Raw genomic sequence first — 21,714 nt, 5'->3', positions numbered from 1 at the left:
CATTCTTTTGAGACTGAGAGACTGTGACTTGCCCAATGTCACCCAGTGGGTTTCCATGGCCAAGCAGGGATTTGAATCATGGACCTGGTGCCTTACCCCTTTTTAAACTGGAAATCTACCCCATAGGTATACAAACCCCCATGCTTGACCACAGAACTATGCCCTTTCACAGCATCTAGGTCATTGCTCTTATTATGTAATATGTTTGTTAAAATTTCTTCAGTCACCTGAAGATTGTCTTCAGTCTGGGAATAACATATTGGGAAAGACATCTTCCTTTGGTGTTTCACAACACAGAAGACAATAAATACCAGATGCATATCAGTTCCCAGAGATTGAATCCAGTCTTGAATACAATAGGTCATTTTGTGCTTTGCAGTAAGTAAAGCAAAATGAAGATGGGGAAAGAACTTGTTCTACCTGCCACCTTTCATTTAGGGAGCCAGAAAGCTGAAAGGTCATCTTGACTGAGGCACTGAAGTGTGAACTTTCAGATACGTGTGATATGACTAGTTCACTACCAAGAATGATTTTTTGAACACTCATTGCAAAGGGGATGCATATAGAATCTGCTTTATGAATAAACTGGCTGCAACTGTTATTGCTGATGAAATGCATAATAAGCAAAAGATGTTTGCAGAACCCTTCCCTAAAAAGCTATTATTTACATCAGTGGTCCCCAAATATTTTTGGGCTACTGCCCCCTTTCCTTTTGGGTGACAACCCTAGCAGCCCCAACACCTGTTTCTTGGTTACTATGTCTACCTTTGTGCAGCAGTCTGCTGGCCAGTGGCATCTACCTCAGTTGTGCCCAGGTCACCACTGCCACAATCTCCTCGGTCTTTTAAGTGTGAATATAGAAGCAGTAGCAGCAGTGGGCCAGACCTGCTTCTCCCTCTCACCTACACAAATCTTACAGCAAAAGGAAGGCTGGCTGGCCAGCTGCTCAGTTGCTGCTCCTAGAGTGACTGGGAGCCAGTCAAGGAACCAGTCAAGCAGCAATTGGGCAGCCAGTTACCTTGGGAGCAGCAACCAAGCAGCTGGCTGAACAGTGGCCAAGAAGCCTCTTGCCCATGCTGGTCTGATAGCAAAGGCTGGTGTAGTTGAAAGGCTTTTCAGTTGCTGCTGGACTGACTGGTTGGTTGCTGCCCTCAGGATGACCAGGTGCAAAGGGAGAAACTTCTCCCCATCAAGGAAGGACTCTCAATCTGAGAGAAGTGAAGGAATCTTAAGAAGAGTCAATCCCAGATAGCCCACTCTTTCCTTCCCCCAGAAGGGGGGAGATGTGTGACTTCTCCACAGCTTCATGTCACCCCCCCCCCCCCAAAAAAAACCATTACTTCCTCTTCTCTCAGTCTGTCTGACAAAAGAAAGCAGGAGCAGCAGTACAGTGCCAACCTACCAACCAAGCCCTGTTAATAATAAAAAAAGTTAAGCAAATATGAACGATCCTTTTTGCAGCTGCCCCCTCCCCCCATTAAGCCAGTTGCTGTGGTCAAGTCTGTTATTTGTTTAGGTTTAAACACAAACAGAAAATTCAAAGATGTCTTATACTTTAAATATATACACAAAAGAGGCAATTTCCAGCATGTATGGCTCTGCTGTCATGACAAACTGTATTAATTAAAATTCCCTCTTCTATCCAGGAACATGTATGGTTTCCAAATTAAAAGTGAATCCCATCTTTAAGATATTAAAGTTAAGGATGAGGCTAGAGCCCCTGATTGCTACTACTAGACTAGATAATGCTAGAATTTATTTCAAGAGCATTATCACATAGAACAATGTCACATCTTCATAGCTGAAGCTTAGCGTATTTTGCAAAAAACAAAAAACAAATATTGTGGGGAAATGTCCAGATCTCTTCTGGACTGAAAGGAAGAGGTGTTTGCTAGATCTCGGCTTTGGCCTCTTTTCTAGTTCTCTGGGTGAGACAGAGGCAGGCATGTCACTAGGTGGGTGTGATCTGTGTGTGTGCAGGCCACAGAAGGTGACACCCTAAGGGTGTTTGTGACACCACTGCTTCCCAGACATCTGCCTTTTGGCATAAATGGGCTGTGTGGCATTCACCTGTTTCCCTTTAAAATGCTGGAACTGAGTCACAACTATTGCTATTACATTCAGTGATATATGAAAATTGCGATTGACAAGTAGCATTTGTACAGAAAACATTACTAAGGATTCTATATGGTGTGGTATGGGAGGAGATCAATGGTGACTTGTGACATGAGTTACTGCATTGGGTGGTGCCAACCCATGACACCACTGGACAGAGGAAACTGGACAGGGTGAAATATGTGTGAATACAGTTAGCTCTCCTTATCCACAGATTTTTTATCCATGGATTCAAGCATCTATGGCTTGACAATATTTATTAAAAAGTATACATTCCAAATAGCAAACTTTGATTTTCCATTTTATATAAGGGACATTATCCCTTAGATTTTGGATTTGTGCCCCAAAATCTCAGGGCCCTGGGATAGTCCTGACCTGGCAACCGTAGCACATCAAGGTGTCTGCTGCTGACAGGTCTTTCATAATCAGTTTCATCCCATACTTCCTGTCTTAACCTACTCTTTCTTTCTTTTCTTGTCAGGGATTGCCACAGGATATAAACAGTTCCTTCTTGGAAGAGGAAAGTGCAGGGCGTGGACTGTGAGGAAGCACAATTTATACAGAGGTGGGGATGGACAAAGGCATTCTGGTTCATGTGAGAGAGGAACAGCACTTCAGAGAGAGCCTTGCTGTTTGAACTGTAGGATTTTGGCAGGTCTGTGATGACATTAAGAACTGTAGAAAAATAGATTGATTTGAGTGTTTGAGTTTCATTTTCTTTGGGTGAAAGTGGTGTTGATGAGAGTTCACAGATTATGTAGAATGGAACTAGAAACAGAATCTGCTGCCTAGAATGAGGATGGAATTGGTTATGAATCTTAGAAACATCAGATAAGATATTAACCTTTCTTCATGCAAACAAGTCAAAGACAAAGACACACACACACACACACACACGAGATGGGATTCATAAGGAATATAAAACCAGAATCAGAATAAACAGACTATTCAGAGAAAGTTCCCTGCAGATTCATGTAGACATATTTAAATATATGAGTCATTCCACAAGAATCCTCCTTTTAATTTGCTAGGATGTTGTCTTCTAATGCAGGTGAAAACATGTTTCTATGGTGCAAACAGAACTAAACATGAATATTTACTCAATTCCTCCATCATTTGGGAATGCATTATTAATTTAGGAGGTTTGCACATGTTTTGTATCCACTGATATGTTTTCTCATCCTCTGCCCCATTTTGTCTAGGTGTAACTATGAGGAAGATACTGTGGGCAGGTGAGTAACCTGAATTATTATTTGAATTTCAGTATAATTAATACTAGTAGCATAGTGGTTTGAGTATTGGACTACAACAATGGAGACCAGGGTTCGATTCCCAGCTTAGCTATGAAACCCACTGGGTCAGCTTGGGCAAGTCACACTCTCTCAGCCTCAGAGGAAGGCAATGGCAAACCTTCTCTGAAATATCCCCAAGGAAACCCCATGAGAGGTTCACTTTAGGGTCACCATAAGTCAGAAACAACTTGAAGGCACACAACAAGAAGAAAACATAATTAATAAGCAAATAAAAACTGATGTTAAATTTATCATTAAAAAGAAAATTACATCAGCTGGGTGGCTGATACAGTGGTACCCCGGGTTACGAAATTAATTCGTTCCGCGGTTAATTTCGTAACCCGAAATACCTTCGTAAGCCGAATTCCCATAGGCGCTAATGGAAAAATAGCTCTCTGCTGCCCTCCGGTGGCGGAAAATAGCGCCGCGGTTTTTTCGTAACCCGAAGAAACCTTCGTAAGCCGAAGCAATAAATCCCTATGGGATTTTTTCGTATCCCGAAAAATTCGTAACCCGGCGCATTCGTATCCCGGGGTACCACTGTAGTTCACAAGCTCAGAGCAGACATAATGAAACAATTTCATTTCCTGTTGCAGTCCTGAGGAAACCTCCTCTTTTCTATGTCAATGGAGGATTTCCATTTCAGAGGGTAATAGCTTCACTACTGTTTGTTGTTGCTCTGTGCCTTCAAGTTGCTTCCAATTTATGTCAACCTTAAGTCAACTCTACTATGGGGTTTTCTTGACAAGATTTGTTCAGAGGAGTTTTTGCTTTGGCTTCTTCTGAAGCTGAGAGAGTGTGACTTGCCCATGACCATCCAGTGGCTTTCCATGGCTGAGTGAGGATTCAAACCCTGGTCTCCAGAGTCAAATCACTCAAATCACTACACCACACTGGTTCTCATTCACCATTGGTAGCGGAGAGGAAAGCATTACCTTTTCTTCCATAACTCACAAGTACTTTTTATAGCCTCACAGTCCTTCAGGCAGGGTGTCATCTCTCAGCATTTTAGATAGAACAGAAAATAGTTTAAACCCATCCTCTACTGAATATTTCTTTTCTTTTTTCTTTCCAGGGCTCACCATTTTGCTGAATCTGCAGCTTGGTATGAATATTTTCATTTCTATGGACAAGCCAGGAACTATCAGCTCAGTGTATAGATTGCGTTTTGGTCATTTCCTCAAGCCCAGTTGAAACACATGTCCACTGTGGCTCTTTGGCACAATTCTGCTGTCACACAAATATAAGTCCACTGTTTTCTGCTAGAGAAGGCAGAAGATATAAGGAGGATTTCAAGAGTTTATCCATACTAAATGGCCAAATCCTCCCTACCTCAGGAGGAACCTGTCATTCTTAGCTCACAGTTGACATTTGATTGTGGTGTATGAGCATTGTTTTTGGTAATGTTGATTTTTTTTAGGTATCCTTATTTTTATCTGTTTATATTTAAAGCATTAAATAGGACCAATGTTGGAATGAAATGCTGTAATGACATCATAGCTCCAAATGTTATAACAATACAGGAACCCTTTAATTTGGCATTACCACATATAACAGGAAGAACAAATTCATGTTCATCATGTTCTTAGGTTGTTCTTTTTTTTTTTTTTTAAATATAGCCTTTCAAAGGTTTTGGGCAATTTGTGTTATGTTATTTATATCACGTATTTTCCCAGTGCTCAAAATATGGTACTGCTATCTGTTGTCTCTGCACCCCCTATTCTGTATAAAGAAGGTGTATCTGCCAGGGATGACGGCAACTCTAGTGATGAGGGTTGAAACGAAGCCAGTTTTGTCCTCTTGCATCTGCTTTCTCTTTCCAGTTTCTGCCTACAAAATTGTGTGTTATGTCACTAACTGGGATCAGTACAGGGAAAAACCAGCCAAATTCACACCAGAAAATATCGACCCATTCCTGTGTACCCATGTGATATTTGCTTTTGCTGGGATGGACAACAACCAAATTATCACTAAAGAGTGGAATGATGAAACACTCTACGGACAGCTTAATGCTTTAAAGCACAGGCAAGTAACAATCTAAATAAGAATATTCTTATAATACTGACCCTGCCTACTTGAGTGACAGTTGCATCAAATGCAGGAGCATTGCATATTTTAGCTATGCCATGAAGATTTCAAAATGTACACCCATAAATGCTTAATTGTGAATGTGGCAATCAGAAGTTTGAAGACATGTGTTTTGTAGAGTACCTATCAGAACATTAGGTTTGACTGTGGCTCCTAGGATTCTTTCAGATAGGTCCCAGTGGTGCTACCAGTTAAGAGGCACTGTACTCTGCTTTCTCTTCTGTAATGGATTTTTATAGTTAGAAAAATTTACAACGGGAAAACATATTATCAGCTGGGGATCCCTTTTAAATGTCCATAAATAAGTTAGGACAATTGTACAATAAATGCCTTTCCTGAATGTACTTGTGGTGGCAAATATATACTTGTTGCTGCCCAAAGTGAGAACTCGGTTAGACCAGACCAAAGTGAAAAAAATCACATTGACCATAGACCAAAGTGGTTAGACCAGCCATGGCTGGTTTGGACTAAAGGTGCTACACTCCTGTGCAGATTACCACTAATGCATTGGCAATATGTACGGGCTCTGGTGGAGGTCTAAATAACCTGAGAACATCAGATCTGACTTGATCTTGGAAACTAAGCAAGGTCAGGCACTTAGTATTCAGGTGCGGAACTGCCAAGCAATACTAAGGAATATTTTAGAGGAAGGCAATAGCAAAACACCTCTGAGTATTCCTTGCCAAAGAAAATTCTATCAAAGTCATGGGGCTGCCATTAGTCAACAGGTGACACAACACATTCACACAAGCTATGGCAGGATCTTTAGATGTTGTCAGATTTTGGTCCCCTTTAGCTTCAGTTAGATGGCAAATGGTCAGAAATGATGTGTGTTTTAGTCCAACAACACTGAGGGCCATGTATGGGTTACATTTTTCCAGTGACTTGAAAGTGACATGCTACACATATTCTCCCTGCCCCCTTTTCTACTACAGTTCCTAGCCCTAAAGCTTTTGGAGGGCTTTGAAGCACTGTGAAAACCTTTGAATAATGCAAGAATTGTGCCCTAACATCCAAAGTTTGATCAGTTATCCTTTGAAGACTATTGCATCCACAATCCCTTAGCATGGTCAGTAACAATGCAAGTCAGAGCTGTTCAACAGAGGAACACATTGCCTTGGAGTGTGGTGGACTCTCCTTCTTTGGAGATATTTAAATAGAGGCTGGGTGGCCATCTGTCAGGAGTGCTTTAATCCTGTGTTCCCGAGTGGCAGGGATTTGGACTTGATGGCCCTTGTGGTCTCTTCCAGTTCTATGATTCTATGATTCTAAGTGGTTTGAGAAATGATTTCTTAATTTATACTTCCTTGGGTATTAGGCTTGATCCTGGAAAGAAATTATCGGATTAGAAAAAAGCTGTTATATGGTGTTAGAGAATGTCACGCAGTACAGTACTTTCATGGCCTAAACCTTGTGCAGTGTTCGCCTTAGTTTAAAATAAGGGGTCATGTTAATTTTTAGGCTATAAAAGGAATAGAAAATGCAATTCTGTTGGGAACATACGTATGTTTGTTTGTTCTCTTCTGAAGTTATCTGAGGTGGGTTACAGACCGCCGAAAAGCAGTGCTCTGCCACCGCCACCGGTTGCTGTGTCCGGGAACCGCAGCAGCCAAACCATGCAGTTCCTGGATGCAGCAAAGAAGTGCCAAAATGGCGCTTCTTCTTGCGCCCCGGATGGGATGCCGCGAGGTGCTACTCGCGCACTCGCGGCGTCACATGCGGGGTGCAACGTGCGGACGCTAAGCATCCAGCATGTAAAGATGGTGGCACCCGTGTGTATAGGGCGCCGCTATCTTTACGCCCTCGTCACATGCTAGGGGTGAGGCCGGTGTGGATGCTAGGTCCTCGGCCAACCCCTAGCATGTGACGGGGGCTCCGGAAGGGCCCATCTGTAATGGGCCTGCAAGACCAGACTGTACAGGTAACTCTTTGCAGTGAAACATCTGTATAGCCTTTACAAATATTGTTTGTACATGCTTTAAGATAACCTTTCCCCAATCTGGAGCCCTCCAGATGTTTTGGATCATGCCTTGCCAGCATTCCCAGCCACCATAGTTATTGACCTTGGTAGTTGGAGATGCTGTCAGTTGTCATCTAATACAGTGCTTCTCAAAGTGGTAGTTCCTGGATCAGTTCCAGTCCCTGGTGGGTTTTGAGGAAAGAAATAATTGTAGCCAATAGGTACAAATGCAGTACTGACCCTTAGCATTCTGCGGAAAAAATAGTTGCCACTCACAATTTCCCACATCAGATAGTCTCACATATTTAGTCTAACATATCAGAAGGTTAACTTATCTAACATAACTAGAGGGAACCAGATTGAGGAAAGCTTTCTTCTTCTTTAGTTTGTATTCAGTAGTTCTCCCAGTGTGGGACCCAAGGTAGTTTATAATGAAGAATAGATTAACAGAGAATATATCTTAAACCAGCCATAGTAGTAAAAAGAAACAAAATAAAATACAAATCAGTTATGTAAACCATCATACAAAAAAGCACTGCCTGAAGGTATGGGCTTTCAGGATAGTATGTGGACGTTATCAGACAAGGGAAATTGGAAGTATAATCCAATGGCAATCCAAACGCAATCATGGGGTTTAACGTTATTGTGTGATAGACTACTACACGCAAATTTGGGCAATGGCATGCTATTTTTGGGCAATGGGAAACCAGTTCGAACACAATTCACATTCACGTAAATTCGCTGAACTAGCAAATTCACGTAAATGCGTTCTGGCCCTACTTTCTTTTCATTCAAAATTAAGAGAAATTTCTCCTGTGTGATAAAGTCCTGTGAGAAATGAGAAAGGGAAGGATCCTTCTTTGTTCCAGTGTTGAAGAACTAGGAGGCCCAAGAACAGGGAAAAACCTTTTTGTTTCTGAATGCTGTGATTCCAGGCTAAATGCCTACTGCATGAGTATTTCCCAAAGGCTGTTTGGTTCTGATAGCTGCAATGAATATTTACAAAGAGAAAGTGGTCATAGGATGGGTTTGTATGTCTTTTCTTTAGGTATAGAAAATTTAATTCTGTCTTTATTTTCACAAGATATATATTTATATATATTAATTCCAATTCTCCCCCTCTTTTCTCATTTTCTAGAAACAGCAAGCTGTTGACATTGCTGGCTATTGGAGGGGGAACCTTTGAGAATCAGAAGTGAGAAATTTATCACTATTCTTTGAATAGAAAGAGTCTGTGTAAGGGCTATCTTTTTCTAAGTAGTTATAGAATAGTGCTAACCAGAGCTGGCCCTATGATTGGCTGAATGAGAAGAGCACCTGAGCCAGCAAAATTGGGGTATCACAGACAGTTAGTAAATTGTTGTTTTGTTTCTTCACTGCCAAAGATCAGAAGAGACACTTGTGATATTTTTTGCTTCATATGCCAGAATAAGTGCCAAACTATATGGGAAACAACTCACCTCATAGTTAGAAGGTGGTAGCACAATTTCTCTTCAGCAATGTGAGTTTTTCAGAGCTTTATGCCTGAGCAATCACACTTGCAAATGAAACCTGTGTTCATGTCTCAATGATCACCAAATAAAGCAAGCTAAATTGCAAAACATGGAGGAGAACACTCATGCTAGAACTAACTGCCTTATATAGTTTGATCTTAACATCCCTGGCTGAGATTATTATGTGCTTTGATGAATGAATGGGTATCTAGGTGTCTGCCATTTATTGCTCTTCTTCTAGCAGCAATACAGCATAATGGTCTAAGGCGCACTGCAGAAATAATGCAGTTTCACACTGCTTTAACTGCCATGGCCCAATGCTATGGAATTCTGGGATTTGTAGTTGGTTGTGGCACCAGAACTCTCTGGTGGCTAAATATCTCAGCCACAAATCCCAGAATTCCATAGCATTGAGTCATGGCAGTTAAAGCAATGTGAAACTGCATTATTTCTGCAGTGCATACTAGACCAATGTCTCAGATAAGCCTGATTCTGAGTGTATTAGACAGCTACTAAACACGGACTCAGGCGCTTTTGTGGCATGCTTGCTCTCTAGAGGCCCATTTATACACAACAAAAACTTTTCAGGTATAGATTTTGTATTTTTTGGTGGTAGAAGGCCCCAGAATGGGGTTTTTTGGAAGTGGGGCAGAACTTACTCACTTCACTGTGGTCTTAATAGAAACCTATTTGGACTGCTCAACTATGCCAATTTAGAGCTGGCATAATTAATTTGCCTACCTTTGCCAGAGTGGGAGGCAGAAAGAAAGGTCCAGCTGAAATGCTTGGAAATAGTCCCCCTTCATCTCAAAAGCCCACAGGCCTTCACAAATACCACAGATCTGCTGCTTCACTCCCCACAGACGCTCATTACAGTTGCTGTGTTAGAAATTTCAAAGGTCCAGGTTAAGGCACTTGGGGAAAGCATAAGTTTGGTGTGGGGGATAAGTCTCATTTCTAGAATGTAGTGCTACAAAGTGCTGCAAAGATTAATCATTTATGCTATGCTTCTTTTAAAAAAAAATTATATTGTTTCTCAGTAGTAGCTTGTGTTCTTCCTAGGAGCACTCTGGACAGGATGCATGGTGTGGCCACCAGCCAAAACTCAGCTGCTGCTGCTGCAAGAGCTGAAACCTTTGGAAAAGTGGTGCATTTAGCAAGAAATTTTAAAATGGGAGGGGAAAGTTAAGCAAATTAAAAGAAAGAAAGAAAAGTAGGGGTGAAGCCCCTAAACAATAGCAAGTCTTCCTGTCCCCTCCCCAAACATTGTACTTCTTTCTTTTCATTTTAGCCTCCACTTTGTCTGAACCAGTAATAAATGTAATTTTTATTTTTATTTTTATTTTATTTTTATTAATTCTTGATAAGCAGAAGGATTGGGAGAGTACTGTGATACAAGTTGGCATCACCTCACTGATATCAGAGCTTTGCTGTTTCTGATGATCTCTAAAACTAAGAGCAAAATGTGTGCTGATGAATTTCCCCCCATTTTAAAAAAATCTCAGTTCTGCCCTGAAGAATGTATTTCTTCTAGGTTCACCACTATGGTGTCATCTCCGACAAATCGCCAGGCATTCACCACATCAGCAATAACCTTCCTCCGCAACTATGGCTTTGATGGTCTAGATCTTGATTGGGAATATCCAGGTTCCAAAGGTAGCCCCCCAGAGGATAAGCATCACTTCACAATCTTGACCGAGGTGAGACACTGGCAGCTGGCCAGTTTTCATCAAAGCTTCTGCAGTGGATTTTGAAATCCATTGGGGATTTTCAGGAATTCCTGAATTGTTATTGTAGCAGAATGACTTTACTGAAAAATGAGGTGTTAGTCCTGCTGGAAGCAAATGGCATCTTTGTTCTCCCCACTCCTAATGTTCATTTTGACACTTCAGGCAGAAAATCTCACAAGCACCTCTCCCTGTCTTCCTGACAGTAAAAATACAATGCCTTTCTTTTCAAATGTGTTTTTTTCTTACACTACTTGATACTGCATAGAGGTAGGAATTTCAGCAGGTGTTGCTTGCATGACAAAAGCCCACTCCTGCAAAGATGTCCTTATCTAATGATAAAGGTCCAGGTGTTCTATCTTCCTTTGGCATCTGCCAACCTTGACTGGAGATGACTATAGGACTGATATTTCTGCTCTTTCCCTCTGAAGGAATTGTCAGCAGCTTTTAAGGAAGAGGGGGAAAGAACCAGTCGTCCACGGCTGCTGCTTTCTGCAGCCGTATCTTCCAGCAAACACACCATGGATGCTGGATATGAAGTTGCAGCCCTTGGGAAGTAAGTTTGTCATGATTTCTAGCTGTGACCCATCATGCAGTAATTTCTCTGTTGAATTTGTTGTTGTCGTTGTTCTTAAGTGCCCTCATGTTGACCTGTGGATGAGACATCTCCAAGCACCCTTATTCTCCACTTCTCTGCTTAAGTCCTGTAGATTCAGGCCTGTGACCTCCCTAATAGAGTCTAGCCATCTTCCTCTCTTTCTACTGCCTTCCTCCTTTCCAAAAAACCTGACTGGAGGTACTGTAGGGTGTTAATATTACTTTAGAAAAACCTTTGATATTTTTGACACTTGAGTAGCTTTAAGTGCAGACTCTTAAACGATAGTCAGTGTCTTCAGCTCCTACATGTCTTTATTATACCAAAAAGGGTTATATTCCAAGGCTGATACTAAACATTTAGTATTCATCATTCAGTAGAGACTGTTAAACCTTTAGCTACATATGAATGTGTACTTTATATCCCCAATGGATTTCAAGCTGTTTTTCCCCCCCTGGATTCATGGTGATTGAATATTAGTACACATACTTAGTGATTATATCTTCAGAATCTTGTGTATTTTTCCACTTTCTCTATTTTTTCTTTTTTTCTACTTATAATTTTTTAAAAATATTTTTTTAAAAAATGCCAAATGTATGAAGAATTTTGCAAATTTATGAAAGTTCTTACAACCCCCCAACAACCAGGCAGTTCAAAAGATCCTTCAAGTGGTTATGTGCTGATAATGTGTTTGGTTTTCAGAGAAGTACTGTGCTAAAGAGGTCTGAAGATTCTAAACTGCTTTGCTAATTTTGAAGAGGAATCCAGTGAGGCTTTAATACTTTTTTTTTTGGTAGCTCCTCCCAGGCGTGTAATTTTATGGTAGCATTTGTTTACCATTATGCCTATGGACCTGCACTGCACTAAAAGCCTTGATTAGATAATTCCATTTAAACTAAATTTAAACTACGGTATTTTAAAGTGGAACAGCAATTACAGTGAAAATAATTCTCAACCATGTCTATAACAAAAATTAAGAACAATAAAAAGGTCTTTTTTGGGTATGTTTACAGCAAAAGGAGGAAGAAGGAAATGATAGAACCACTGCACAGAGAAGATGGCAAAATGCTAACAGGGGACAGAGAAAAGGCAGAATTACTCAACACCTTCTTTGCTTCGGTCTTCTCAGAAAAGGAAAAGGGTGCTCAGCCTGAGGAAAAAGGAGCAGAGAACAGAATAGGGGAAATTCAGCACAGAATGAGTAAAGTGATAGTATACCTAGTTAATCTAAACGAATATAAGTCTCCAGGACCAGATGAACTACATCCAAGGGTATTAAAAGAACTGGCAAATGTAATATCAGAGCCATTGGCAATAATCTTTGAGAACTCCCAAAGAACAGGAGAAATCCCAGCAGACTGGAGGAGGGCAAACGTTGTCCCCATCAACAATTATCGTCTAGTTAGTCTCACATCAATACCAGGAAAGATTCTGGAGCAGATCATTAAACAGAGAGTCTGTGAACATCTAGAAGGCAATGCCATAATCACAAAAAGTCAACATGGGTTTCAGAGAAACAAGTCATGCCAGAGAAATCTGATCTCCTTTTTTTTTTGGATAAAATTACCAGCTTGGTAGATGAAGGGAATGCTGGGGATATATTATATCTTGATTTCAGTAAGGCCTTTGACAAAGTTTCCCATGACATTCTTGCAAACAAGCTAGTAAAATGTGGGCTAGACAAGGTAACTGTTACATGGATTTGTAATTGGTTGACCGGCTGAACCCAAAGGGTGCTCAACAATGGCTTCTTTTCACCCTGGAGAGAAGTGACCAGTGGAGTCCTACAGGGGTCTGTCCTGGGCCCAGTGCTATTCAACATCTTTATGAATGACTTGGATGACAGAATTGGGGGCATACTTATGAAATTTGCAGATGACATCAAATTAGGATGAGTAGATAATACCCTAGAGGACAGGATCAAAATTCAAAATGACCCGAATACAGTGGTGCCTCGGGTTACGGAGAAATGTAAGGTAATGCACTTAGGGCCGAAAAATAAAATACACAGATATAGGAAGGAGGACACCTGGCTTAACAAGACTATGTGTGAAAGGGATCTTGGAGTCCAAGTAGACCACAAGTTGAACAATACTCAACAGTGTGATGCGACAGCTAAAAAGGCAAATGCGATTTTGGGCTGCATCAGTAGAAGTATAGTGTCTTGGGAGCTTATCCTATGGCTTACTAAACTGATTTATCTTTATCCATTGTAAAGCTTAATTTGGGTGACATCCCAATGTTATCAGAAGGTTTTTGCCACCAAATTTTACCACTTGAATACAGCCTGGGTCCATTCCTGCTTCCAAGAGAGCTCTTTGCAGCTCTTTTTGGATCCAGGAGTTTTCCGAGTTAAGAAAATGGCTGCCAGAGTGCTCCTGGAAGCGGGAATGCACCCAGGCTGTATTCGGGTGGCAAATTCAATGGCAAAAACCTTCTGATAGCTGAAGCTACAGGAAAAGAGATTCTACATCAACATTAGGAGGAACTTCCTGACAGTAAGCGCTGTTTGACAGTGGAACATACTACTTCGGAATGTGGTGGAGACTCCTTCCTTGGAGATCTTTTAACAAAAGTTGGATGGCCATCTGTCAAGGATGCAGTTTGACTGAGAGTTCGTGCGTGGAAGAAGGTTGGACTGGATGGCCCTTGTGGTATCTTCCAACTCTATGATTCTATGGCCCTGTACAGACGGGCCCTTTAGCACGTCCTGGCGACGTGCTAGGGTTGCCTCGGGGTGCTGTTTCCAGATGCCCCACAACCCTAGGACGTCACCAGGACGTCATCGATGGGCGCGTGCAGCAGCGATATGCTCACAGCGCCGCAGGCAGTTTGTGGTGGCGCTAAAAGGAGCCGCTTTTCAGCACTCCTTTGCTTTTCGTGTAGCCGTGCCATGCAATTTGGTTGCTGCGGCTCAGCTACGCGGAAAAGAGAGGCAGCTTCCAGCCACCTCTTTCTGGCGGTCTGTGCCCCCCTTATGAGTCTATGTCTATGAACCAACATAATTCTTATTATTACCAATGTGTCTGCTAGATTATAGGATTCATAATGTTAGAAGAAATTGTTCCTTGCTCATGTCATTTATTTATTTTTTTCATTTAGGAGTCTTGATTTTATCAATGTGATGACCTATGATTTCCATGGAAGTTGGGCACCTGTAACAGGACACAACAGCCCCCTCCATAAGGGCTCCCAAAGCTATGACCCAGTTCCTTTCTACAACTGTGTAAGAAGAAATAACAACATGAAATCATAACCTAAAGTCATATGTAAATTATAGTGTTAACTTTTCTATAGGATTCAGTGTAAACCAGATTAAGCCCAACCATGGGAAGGACACAAAATGTCTTATTGTAGACTTTCATTAATCTACCTTCCGTATTTTTAATAGTGAAACCAGCCTGAATGGGCAGTGCCCACATTATGGGTAGGGATGCTATGTTCCCATCTCCAAAATGTTTTAGCCACAATTCCCATTAATCCCACTCAATATGGCCAGTGGTAAAGGATTGTCAGAGCTGTAGTCCTGTGAGAGGCCAAACTTTCTCTGTTCCTAGTCTAAGTGGAAGAAGAGAGGGTATTTAGGGGCTGTTATGCTCTTTTCACACCAGCCCAATTACAGTAGAAAAATCTACCAATCCGCTTTTCTTTGCCCACAGGTCCAAAGAGTTGTGAAAGATGTAGAGATCCCATAGCACCCTACCAATCAGGAAAGAGTTAAGAAGCCAGCCTCCTTCTACCTGACTTTCTTCTGCTTTCATTTACAGCTTGCCCAGGCTATATTAAGTTTAACACCTCCCCTAAGGCACATGCCGCAAAGAGGAAAGATGCATAATAAAAATAATGTCTATTTTTCTGTGCTGCAGGAATATGCCATGAAATATTGGAAGGACAATGGAGCCCCACCTGAAAAACTCATGATGGGATTTCCAACATACGGACGAACTTTCAAACTATCTGGTTCAAATACTGGAATTGGTGCTCCAGCCTCTGGTGGGGGCTCTCCTGGTGTCTACACTAAAGAATCTGGTATCTTGGCATATTACGAGGTAAATGTTTCTACAGAAAATTATGACAAATATTTAGTAAAATACTGGAGTCAAAGAGCTAGTAGAAAAAATGTGTAGCTGTGGGTTGGGCAAGACAGTGGTTCATATTCCAACAGTTACGAAGATTGGGAAAATAATTTTTTGTTGTTGTGTACCTTCAGGTCATTTCCAATTTATGGCTACCCTCAGGCAAACCTGTAATGGGGTTTTTATGGGCCTGAGAGTGTGTGACTTACCTAAGGTCATTCAGTGGATTTCCATCACTGAATGGGGAACAGAACTCTGATCTCCAAAGGCATAGTCCAACACACAATCCACTACACCATACTGGCTCTCAAATCATCTTTACTCAACCAAATTATAATCTGGAACCAGATTATATAGTTGCAATCCTGAGCACTATAATTTTGGGAGTATCACTGAACTCAGTAGGATTTACTTCTGAGGAAACATTGGCTCACACTGTTCACAACAACCCAGGGAGCTGCCATTATGACTATAAAAGGCAGAAGAAGATATACTGCAGGGAGACATGGTATTATCATGGTAGAAGGGAAAGCCTGGTTACCTCTAAAATGTCTCCAACTAAATAGCCTCGGCAACAGACCTTGAGCTGAAAATGCTGCTGCTCAATGTCAGGTTGGCGAATAGAACAACATCCTTGATCCAAGCCTTGATCCTGGGTGAGCATGCTGACCTGGCCTGTATTACATGGACTTGGCTAGATGAAATGGGGGATGCGGGGGAGATATTTAACCTCTCCCAGCTTTGTTCACTTCAGTTCTTTGTGTAGTTGTAGGCAAAGTCTGGGGGATCGAGAGGTAGAGCTGCAGTGGTCTTTTGGGATTCCATCTCCCTCACCAGGTGTTCTGTCCCATTGTTTACCAGGTTTTAGTGTCTGTTTCTGACTGTGGGTGGCTGGGATACAATAGAGATTGTTGATGTTCCACCCACCCCATTGCAAAACAGTCTCCTTTTCTGAGCTGGTTGAGTTGGTCTCAGAGGTGGTGTTGGAGTCCTCTCAGTTTGTTGTACTGGAGGACTTCAACATCTGTGCAGAGACTGCTTGGTCAGGAGCAGCTCAGGACTTCATGTTTACCATTACAACCATGGGTCTGACACCGCCTGAACTGCAAGACATATGCTGGGCAGGATGAAAATGATCTGGGAATGGAGGAACTTTCTGTAGTTCAATTGTCATGGACTGATCATTACTTGATGGGGTTTAGACTCACTGGGACTTAGAACATCTGTAGGAGTTGGAGGACAATTAAGATTGTCCACCCCAGGAGGCTTATGGATCCAAATGGCTTCCTGATGGCTCCTGGAGAGTTCCCTGTTGCCATGGCAGGCGATCCTATCAGAATCTTGGTTGATCTCTGGAAAGGGGAAATGGCCAGGGCAGTGGGCACAATTGCACCTAAGCATCCCCCTGATGCTAATGATGGCACAAGTGAGATAGAAACTTGAATGATGATGGCAAAACATTGGAATGAATCTGACTGAACATGAGCTAGCTATTAAAGTTGGGAAACTTTGAATGAAATATTTTTTGTTTTTATTCTCCAGTTTCTGTTTTGTTCTCCAATCATTTTGACAGGTGTGTACATTTTTATCAGGAGCTACCAAAGGGTGGATTGAAGAACAGAAAGTTCCTTATGCTTTCAAAAATGGAGAATGGGCTGGATATGATGATGAAAAGAGCTTTCAGTTAAAAGTATGTTCTCATCATTTTCATGCTATGGTTTTTGGACTGGGTCCAGTCAATGGGAATTAAGTTACACATGTCTAAAAGTGACTACATCTGGATCCAAATTTCATATTCTGTGAGTTAGAAAATCACTTAGATTTTAAGTCTTAGAAGAAAGGATGGATGTATTGACAAAGGCTGATGGAAGCTTCCAGCCCAAAAACATTTGGACAGTCACAGTTGCCTACTCTGCTTTAGTACTTAGATGCTTCTGGCTACTAACTAAACCTACTGAATCAATTATTTTCGACCTTTGATCCTCCAGATGTTTCAGACTTCAATTTCTAGACTGCCTTATCCTGTATAGCCAAAGGTAAAGGATTCTGGGAGGTGAAGTCAAAAGCATCTGGAGCACCAAAAGCTGAGAACTGCAGTACTAAATTATGCATTTCAGATGCATATATGGATGCAGCAAGCCAGATGTATCACTTGTGGCTCAAAACACTTACTTTTGCAAGCTGCCTGTTCAGAAATAAAAGCACTGGGACTTGCAGCAAAATGCTGCATTGAGGAGTGCCTCCTCTTCAGAATTCTGGTACCTCATCACACTCTAGAATTGTATCACTGTTAATACTGTTTATATCCTATGGAATCTTGGGATTTGCAGTTTAGAGAAGAGCATTTAGAATTCTCAGCCAGAAAGCTTCTTTTGTGCCTCCCCAAACTACAAACCTCAAGGGCCAATTAGGTTATAACTATAGCAGTTAACATGAAAGAACCTCAGTCAACTAATCATGCTGTTTTCCAGGATTTTCTATTTCCTTTTCCAATTCCCATCTCAGTTTTCTTGTTGTGATTTCAGTAGGTTTTTCTGTACTTCTACAAAAGTTGGGAGTTCCCTGGAGTGTGTCAGTACCTCCCCATTGTTTCTCACTGGCCTTGTTTTGAGTACAGGCTTGTTGGCATTCACCAGCTGAATTGACTAAGAAAGAGTGCTCCTCATACAGTACAGAAGACTAAAAGAGAATTGCTTATTTTATTTCACCTGGAGTGGGACAGAGTGGAAAGAGAGATTAAGTTGTTTCAATATAATATTATGCAGTTAGCAGTTTTGAGTGACCTTTGATCAGCCATTGAGGTCCCCAAGCAGGCAAGAGAGAGGATCTTATTTACTGTACTAGGAAGTAGTGCATTGTAGATACACAGAAAATACATTAATGAAGGAGTGTACAGTGATCAGTTTCTTTACATTTTATTCTTAAGTTTATGGCTATTGTGAATGTGCTGCTTAACAGTCAGTGTCTGCAAGAAATATGTAATTTATTTTCACTAGCAAAAGGAAGAAAACAAACAACCCACTCTCCCAAACAAGAGACATGTTATACAAGAACCATTAGGTAAATGTTGGCTTATTGACTGCTTAGAGTTTTTTCTTTTTTTCTCTCTTTTTTCTTTTAAAAAACCTCCTTGCAGGCTGAATTCTTGAAACGGGAACATTATGGAGGTGCTATGGTTTGGACTCTTGGCATGGATGATTTCTCAGGCACTTTCTGTGGTCAAGGAGCCAATGTCCTTGTTAATAAACTAAAGGAAGTCCTAGGAAACTGAGGTACTAACAAATTAGGGTTGCAAATAAGTCATGTGTACCATGAAGTCATCAATCCAATGTCTAGTGAAAGACTAACTGCATTAAAGTTTAATCTCCTGCCATAGTTAAGAATGTTGAACAAGATCTTGTAAACTGAGTTAAAGTCCCCATTGAGCCTAGGTGTTCCTGGGCTAGTCTTACTCATCAAGGTTGCTGTAAGAAGAAAGCAGAGAGGATAGCCATGGATGCTCCCTTGAATTCGCTGGAAGAAAGATGAAATATAACAAAGGACATGCCCAAACTGATTGAAACATACCTAATTTTGTTTGTGTTCTTTCAGATTTTATACTGGCTTAAAATAAGACAACATGGGTAGCAGGGATAAAAATTTTTTGATTGTACTGTGGCTGAAAGAAAATGTTCTGTGATAAACAAAATATCTCCAAAATAAAATCAGAAAGAACAGGAACAAAATCAGGGACTTTCAGACTTTTTAATCAGTATGGATGCAAAGAAAGAAAGAAAGAAAGATCTCTTTTAATCTCTGGGATTAGTATGGTGTATTTATATAACAAACCAAGTAAGACAAAAGCATTTAAAGTGCTTTTTTAAATATCTGCATCCTGTCTCTTAGTTACGGTTACCAAAATTGGCTCTCAACCTGAATAAAATAATAATAATAATAATATGAATAAATGCTGAAATAAATTTGAAACTGAAGTAAGATTGCAGCAGAAACTAGTTTAAAATGGCAACAATAAAATAATGCAAAAATACCAACTTATTTGTAAGTACAGTGAGTGCTTGATATCTGTTGGGATTTGGTTCCAATCCATGGGTGTTCAAGGCCCATTAAATACAATAGTGTAGTAAAATGGTGTCCTTTATATAAAATAACAAAATCAAGATTTGCTTTTTGGAATACACACACACACACACACACACACACACATTTTCAAGTTGTGGATGCTTGAATCCATGGATAAAGAATCCATGGATATGAAGAGACGACTGTACCATGTCCAGCCAATGTTTAATCAGGATTGATCTCAGTATGGCCTTCTTCCAGTCACTTTGGGTTCTAGATTTTAAATAAATGGGACTGTTTTTACTTTTTTGTCCATCAAAAAAATATATTTTCACCCAAATTTATTTGACAAATCAATGTAGGCCAGAATCCTAACTAGTATAGAGCTACTGAATCAATAGGATTTACATAAATATTGGACTTTATCGCACCGCCGCTGGTGCCCAATTTACCTCTTCTGAATTGGGCTCAAATTCGGAAGTTACGCTGATTTTATTGCATGGACATTTACCTCAAAATCGAAAGCTTCAAAATTGGAAAAAATGGCTGCTGAAGTGACTTACGAGGCCCAAATTCAACACTGGAGGGAACGGGAAGCCATTTTGAGAAAAATGTCAGTGCAATAAAATCAGCGTAATTTCTGAATTTGAGCCCAATTAGGAAGAGGTAAACCTGGCACCGGAGGCAGTGCAATAAAGTCCTATTTGCTCTCCAGCAAATGTTTCAGGATTAATTTAGTTGAGGGTAGCAATTGGATTTAGGTCATAACATTTTTTTAACTGACCATTAGCCAGGCTCCCAAGCTTATGAAACAGAACATTAAAATGTTAAAGAAAGAGATAAAGAAGCGGAAAAGGGAGAAACAAAGGACAACAGTGATTAGCTCAGTTGTCCTGATTTGGGATGAAGGGACAAAGAGAAGATGTTTAAGGAGAAGCAAGTCCAGTGGTAGTGGCAAAAGATGAAATCCCATACTGCGACCAAATCCAGATCACATTCTTGCTCATATAGATGATGTATATGTGGTGTGGAGTGGGGTGAGGCATTCATGGGCCAATAACATCCATCAAGTCATATTTGATGGATCATTTGAGGAAGTGTAATACATAGTTGAATTAATTAATAAAGACCATGTTGTTTTGTTGTAGTGTCCAGTAGTCCATAAAAATCTAACTCAAAATGAATTTGCTGATCTTGAAGTTGTCACAGGACTTTCTTGGGCTAAATGATTGTTTAGTAGTTTTTGTCATTGTTTTGGTTGCTTGCTGTATAATCTATAAACATGAAGTCTAGACCAGCACATACCTGACATGTACTTGATCTGCTTGTTCTCCACTCACAGTTCATGAAGAATCCTGACAAGCAACCTGACGAACTGAGTGAATCTTGAGCCGATTCAAACATCTTGCATTTTGGGATTTTGCATGCATTTTAAGTACTACAGTATAAGATCTGAAACCAAGACCCGTTCATCTCTGTTGCACCACATATTACCTGTTACTATCAAGGAATGGCTAGATGAGGATACTAGCATGGCCTATGGGGATATAGTAATTTAGGTCTGAGGTCTCCAGCATATGCCCTTCTCCACATACAATGTTCCTCTGCTTGAGTTAGCTGCATATTCTGTTTTTATTCTTTTACTTCTAGTCAGATTATCAAGACTATGAGTCTGTAGAACTTGAAAAGTACATGGTTTCATGTGACTGTTTTGATTATGAACTTTGCTCTGAAAAATATAAAGGAATCTATTTTAATGGACCGGATTATCAATACTGCATTCATTTCCACAATAAATTATTTTCAAATATTAGCACAAAAATATTGCTAGTTATTTCTTTTCTGCATCTAATATTTTTGACTTGAACAAAAGACTGACAAAACATAAACAGCAAAAACAGCTGTTTTGACCAGGGAGAAAATTATGAAATCCATGTTAGGGCAATACTTTTATTAGGCCAACCCAAGATCACAAAAATGTGCAAACCTTTGAGATCACTAGATCTCTTCAGACAGTAATAGGTTATAAATTACAGTATGGGTATTTCCATGTGATATGGGGTGAGTTAATGTGATGCTAAAGTCTGCAGTTTCAAAATCTTGTGATGTTATGGGGAATTAACATTAAAATTAGTTTCTATCAAATAATATGATTAATTCAGTTTACATCTGGAACTTGCTCGAGGAATGCAGAAAAACAATGCTTGACCTTCTATTTATAAACATGTAAAGTTCAATTGCTGCTTGGAATTGATAGATTTCTTATTTTGAAAATATAATCCTGCCCAACAATATGTCATGAAAGGGAA

The 21,714-nt window shown here is 40.5% G+C and overlaps 1 protein-coding gene across 2 annotated transcripts; it reads left to right on the top strand.

The window, feature by feature from the left end:
* The first annotated feature begins 2,661 nt into the window (after positions 1–2,661).
* LOC121929562 (acidic mammalian chitinase-like) lies at positions 2,662–21,190 on the top strand. Of its 2 annotated transcripts, XM_042465237.1 has the most exons (12): positions 2,666–2,770; positions 3,318–3,347; positions 4,483–4,512; positions 5,231–5,432; positions 8,594–8,650; positions 10,483–10,648; positions 11,107–11,231; positions 14,373–14,496; positions 15,137–15,319; positions 16,920–17,036; positions 18,483–18,618; positions 20,748–21,190. In XM_042465237.1, the coding sequence occupies exons 2-11, from the start codon at positions 3,326–3,328 to the stop codon at positions 18,615–18,617; spliced, it is 1,161 nt and encodes a 386-aa protein (XP_042321171.1). In that variant the 5' UTR covers positions 2,666–2,770; positions 3,318–3,325; the 3' UTR covers position 18,618; positions 20,748–21,190. The 2 variants fall into 2 exon arrangements, with proteins under 2 accessions (XP_042321172.1, XP_042321171.1); XM_042465238.1 differs by lacking the exon at positions 20,748–21,190 and having other exon boundaries at positions 2,662–2,770; positions 16,939–17,036; positions 18,483–18,616.
* The last annotated feature ends 524 nt before the right edge of the window (positions 21,191–21,714 follow it).

The sequence above is a fragment of the Sceloporus undulatus genome, chromosome 4 (assembly GCF_019175285.1).
Source record: "Sceloporus undulatus isolate JIND9_A2432 ecotype Alabama chromosome 4, SceUnd_v1.1, whole genome shotgun sequence".
NCBI classification, from domain to species: domain Eukaryota; kingdom Metazoa; phylum Chordata; class Lepidosauria; order Squamata; family Phrynosomatidae; genus Sceloporus; species Sceloporus undulatus.
The sequence above is the reverse complement of the archived record's forward strand: the minus strand, read 5'-3'. Positions and strand labels throughout refer to the sequence as shown.

What these genes read in the sequence shown, in the direction of transcription:
- LOC121929562 (XM_042465237.1), top strand. Translation starts at nt 3,326, where the DNA reads ATGAGGAAGATACTGTGGGCAG. An exon ending in GAGGAAGATACTGTGGGCAG is followed by an intron (nt 3,348 to 4,482) that starts GTGAGTAACCTG and finishes TTTTCTTTCCAG; the next exon opens with GGCTCACCATTTTGCTGAAT. An exon ending in TTTGCTGAATCTGCAGCTTG is followed by an intron (nt 4,513 to 5,230) that starts GTATGAATATTT and finishes TTCTCTTTCCAG; the next exon opens with TTTCTGCCTACAAAATTGTG.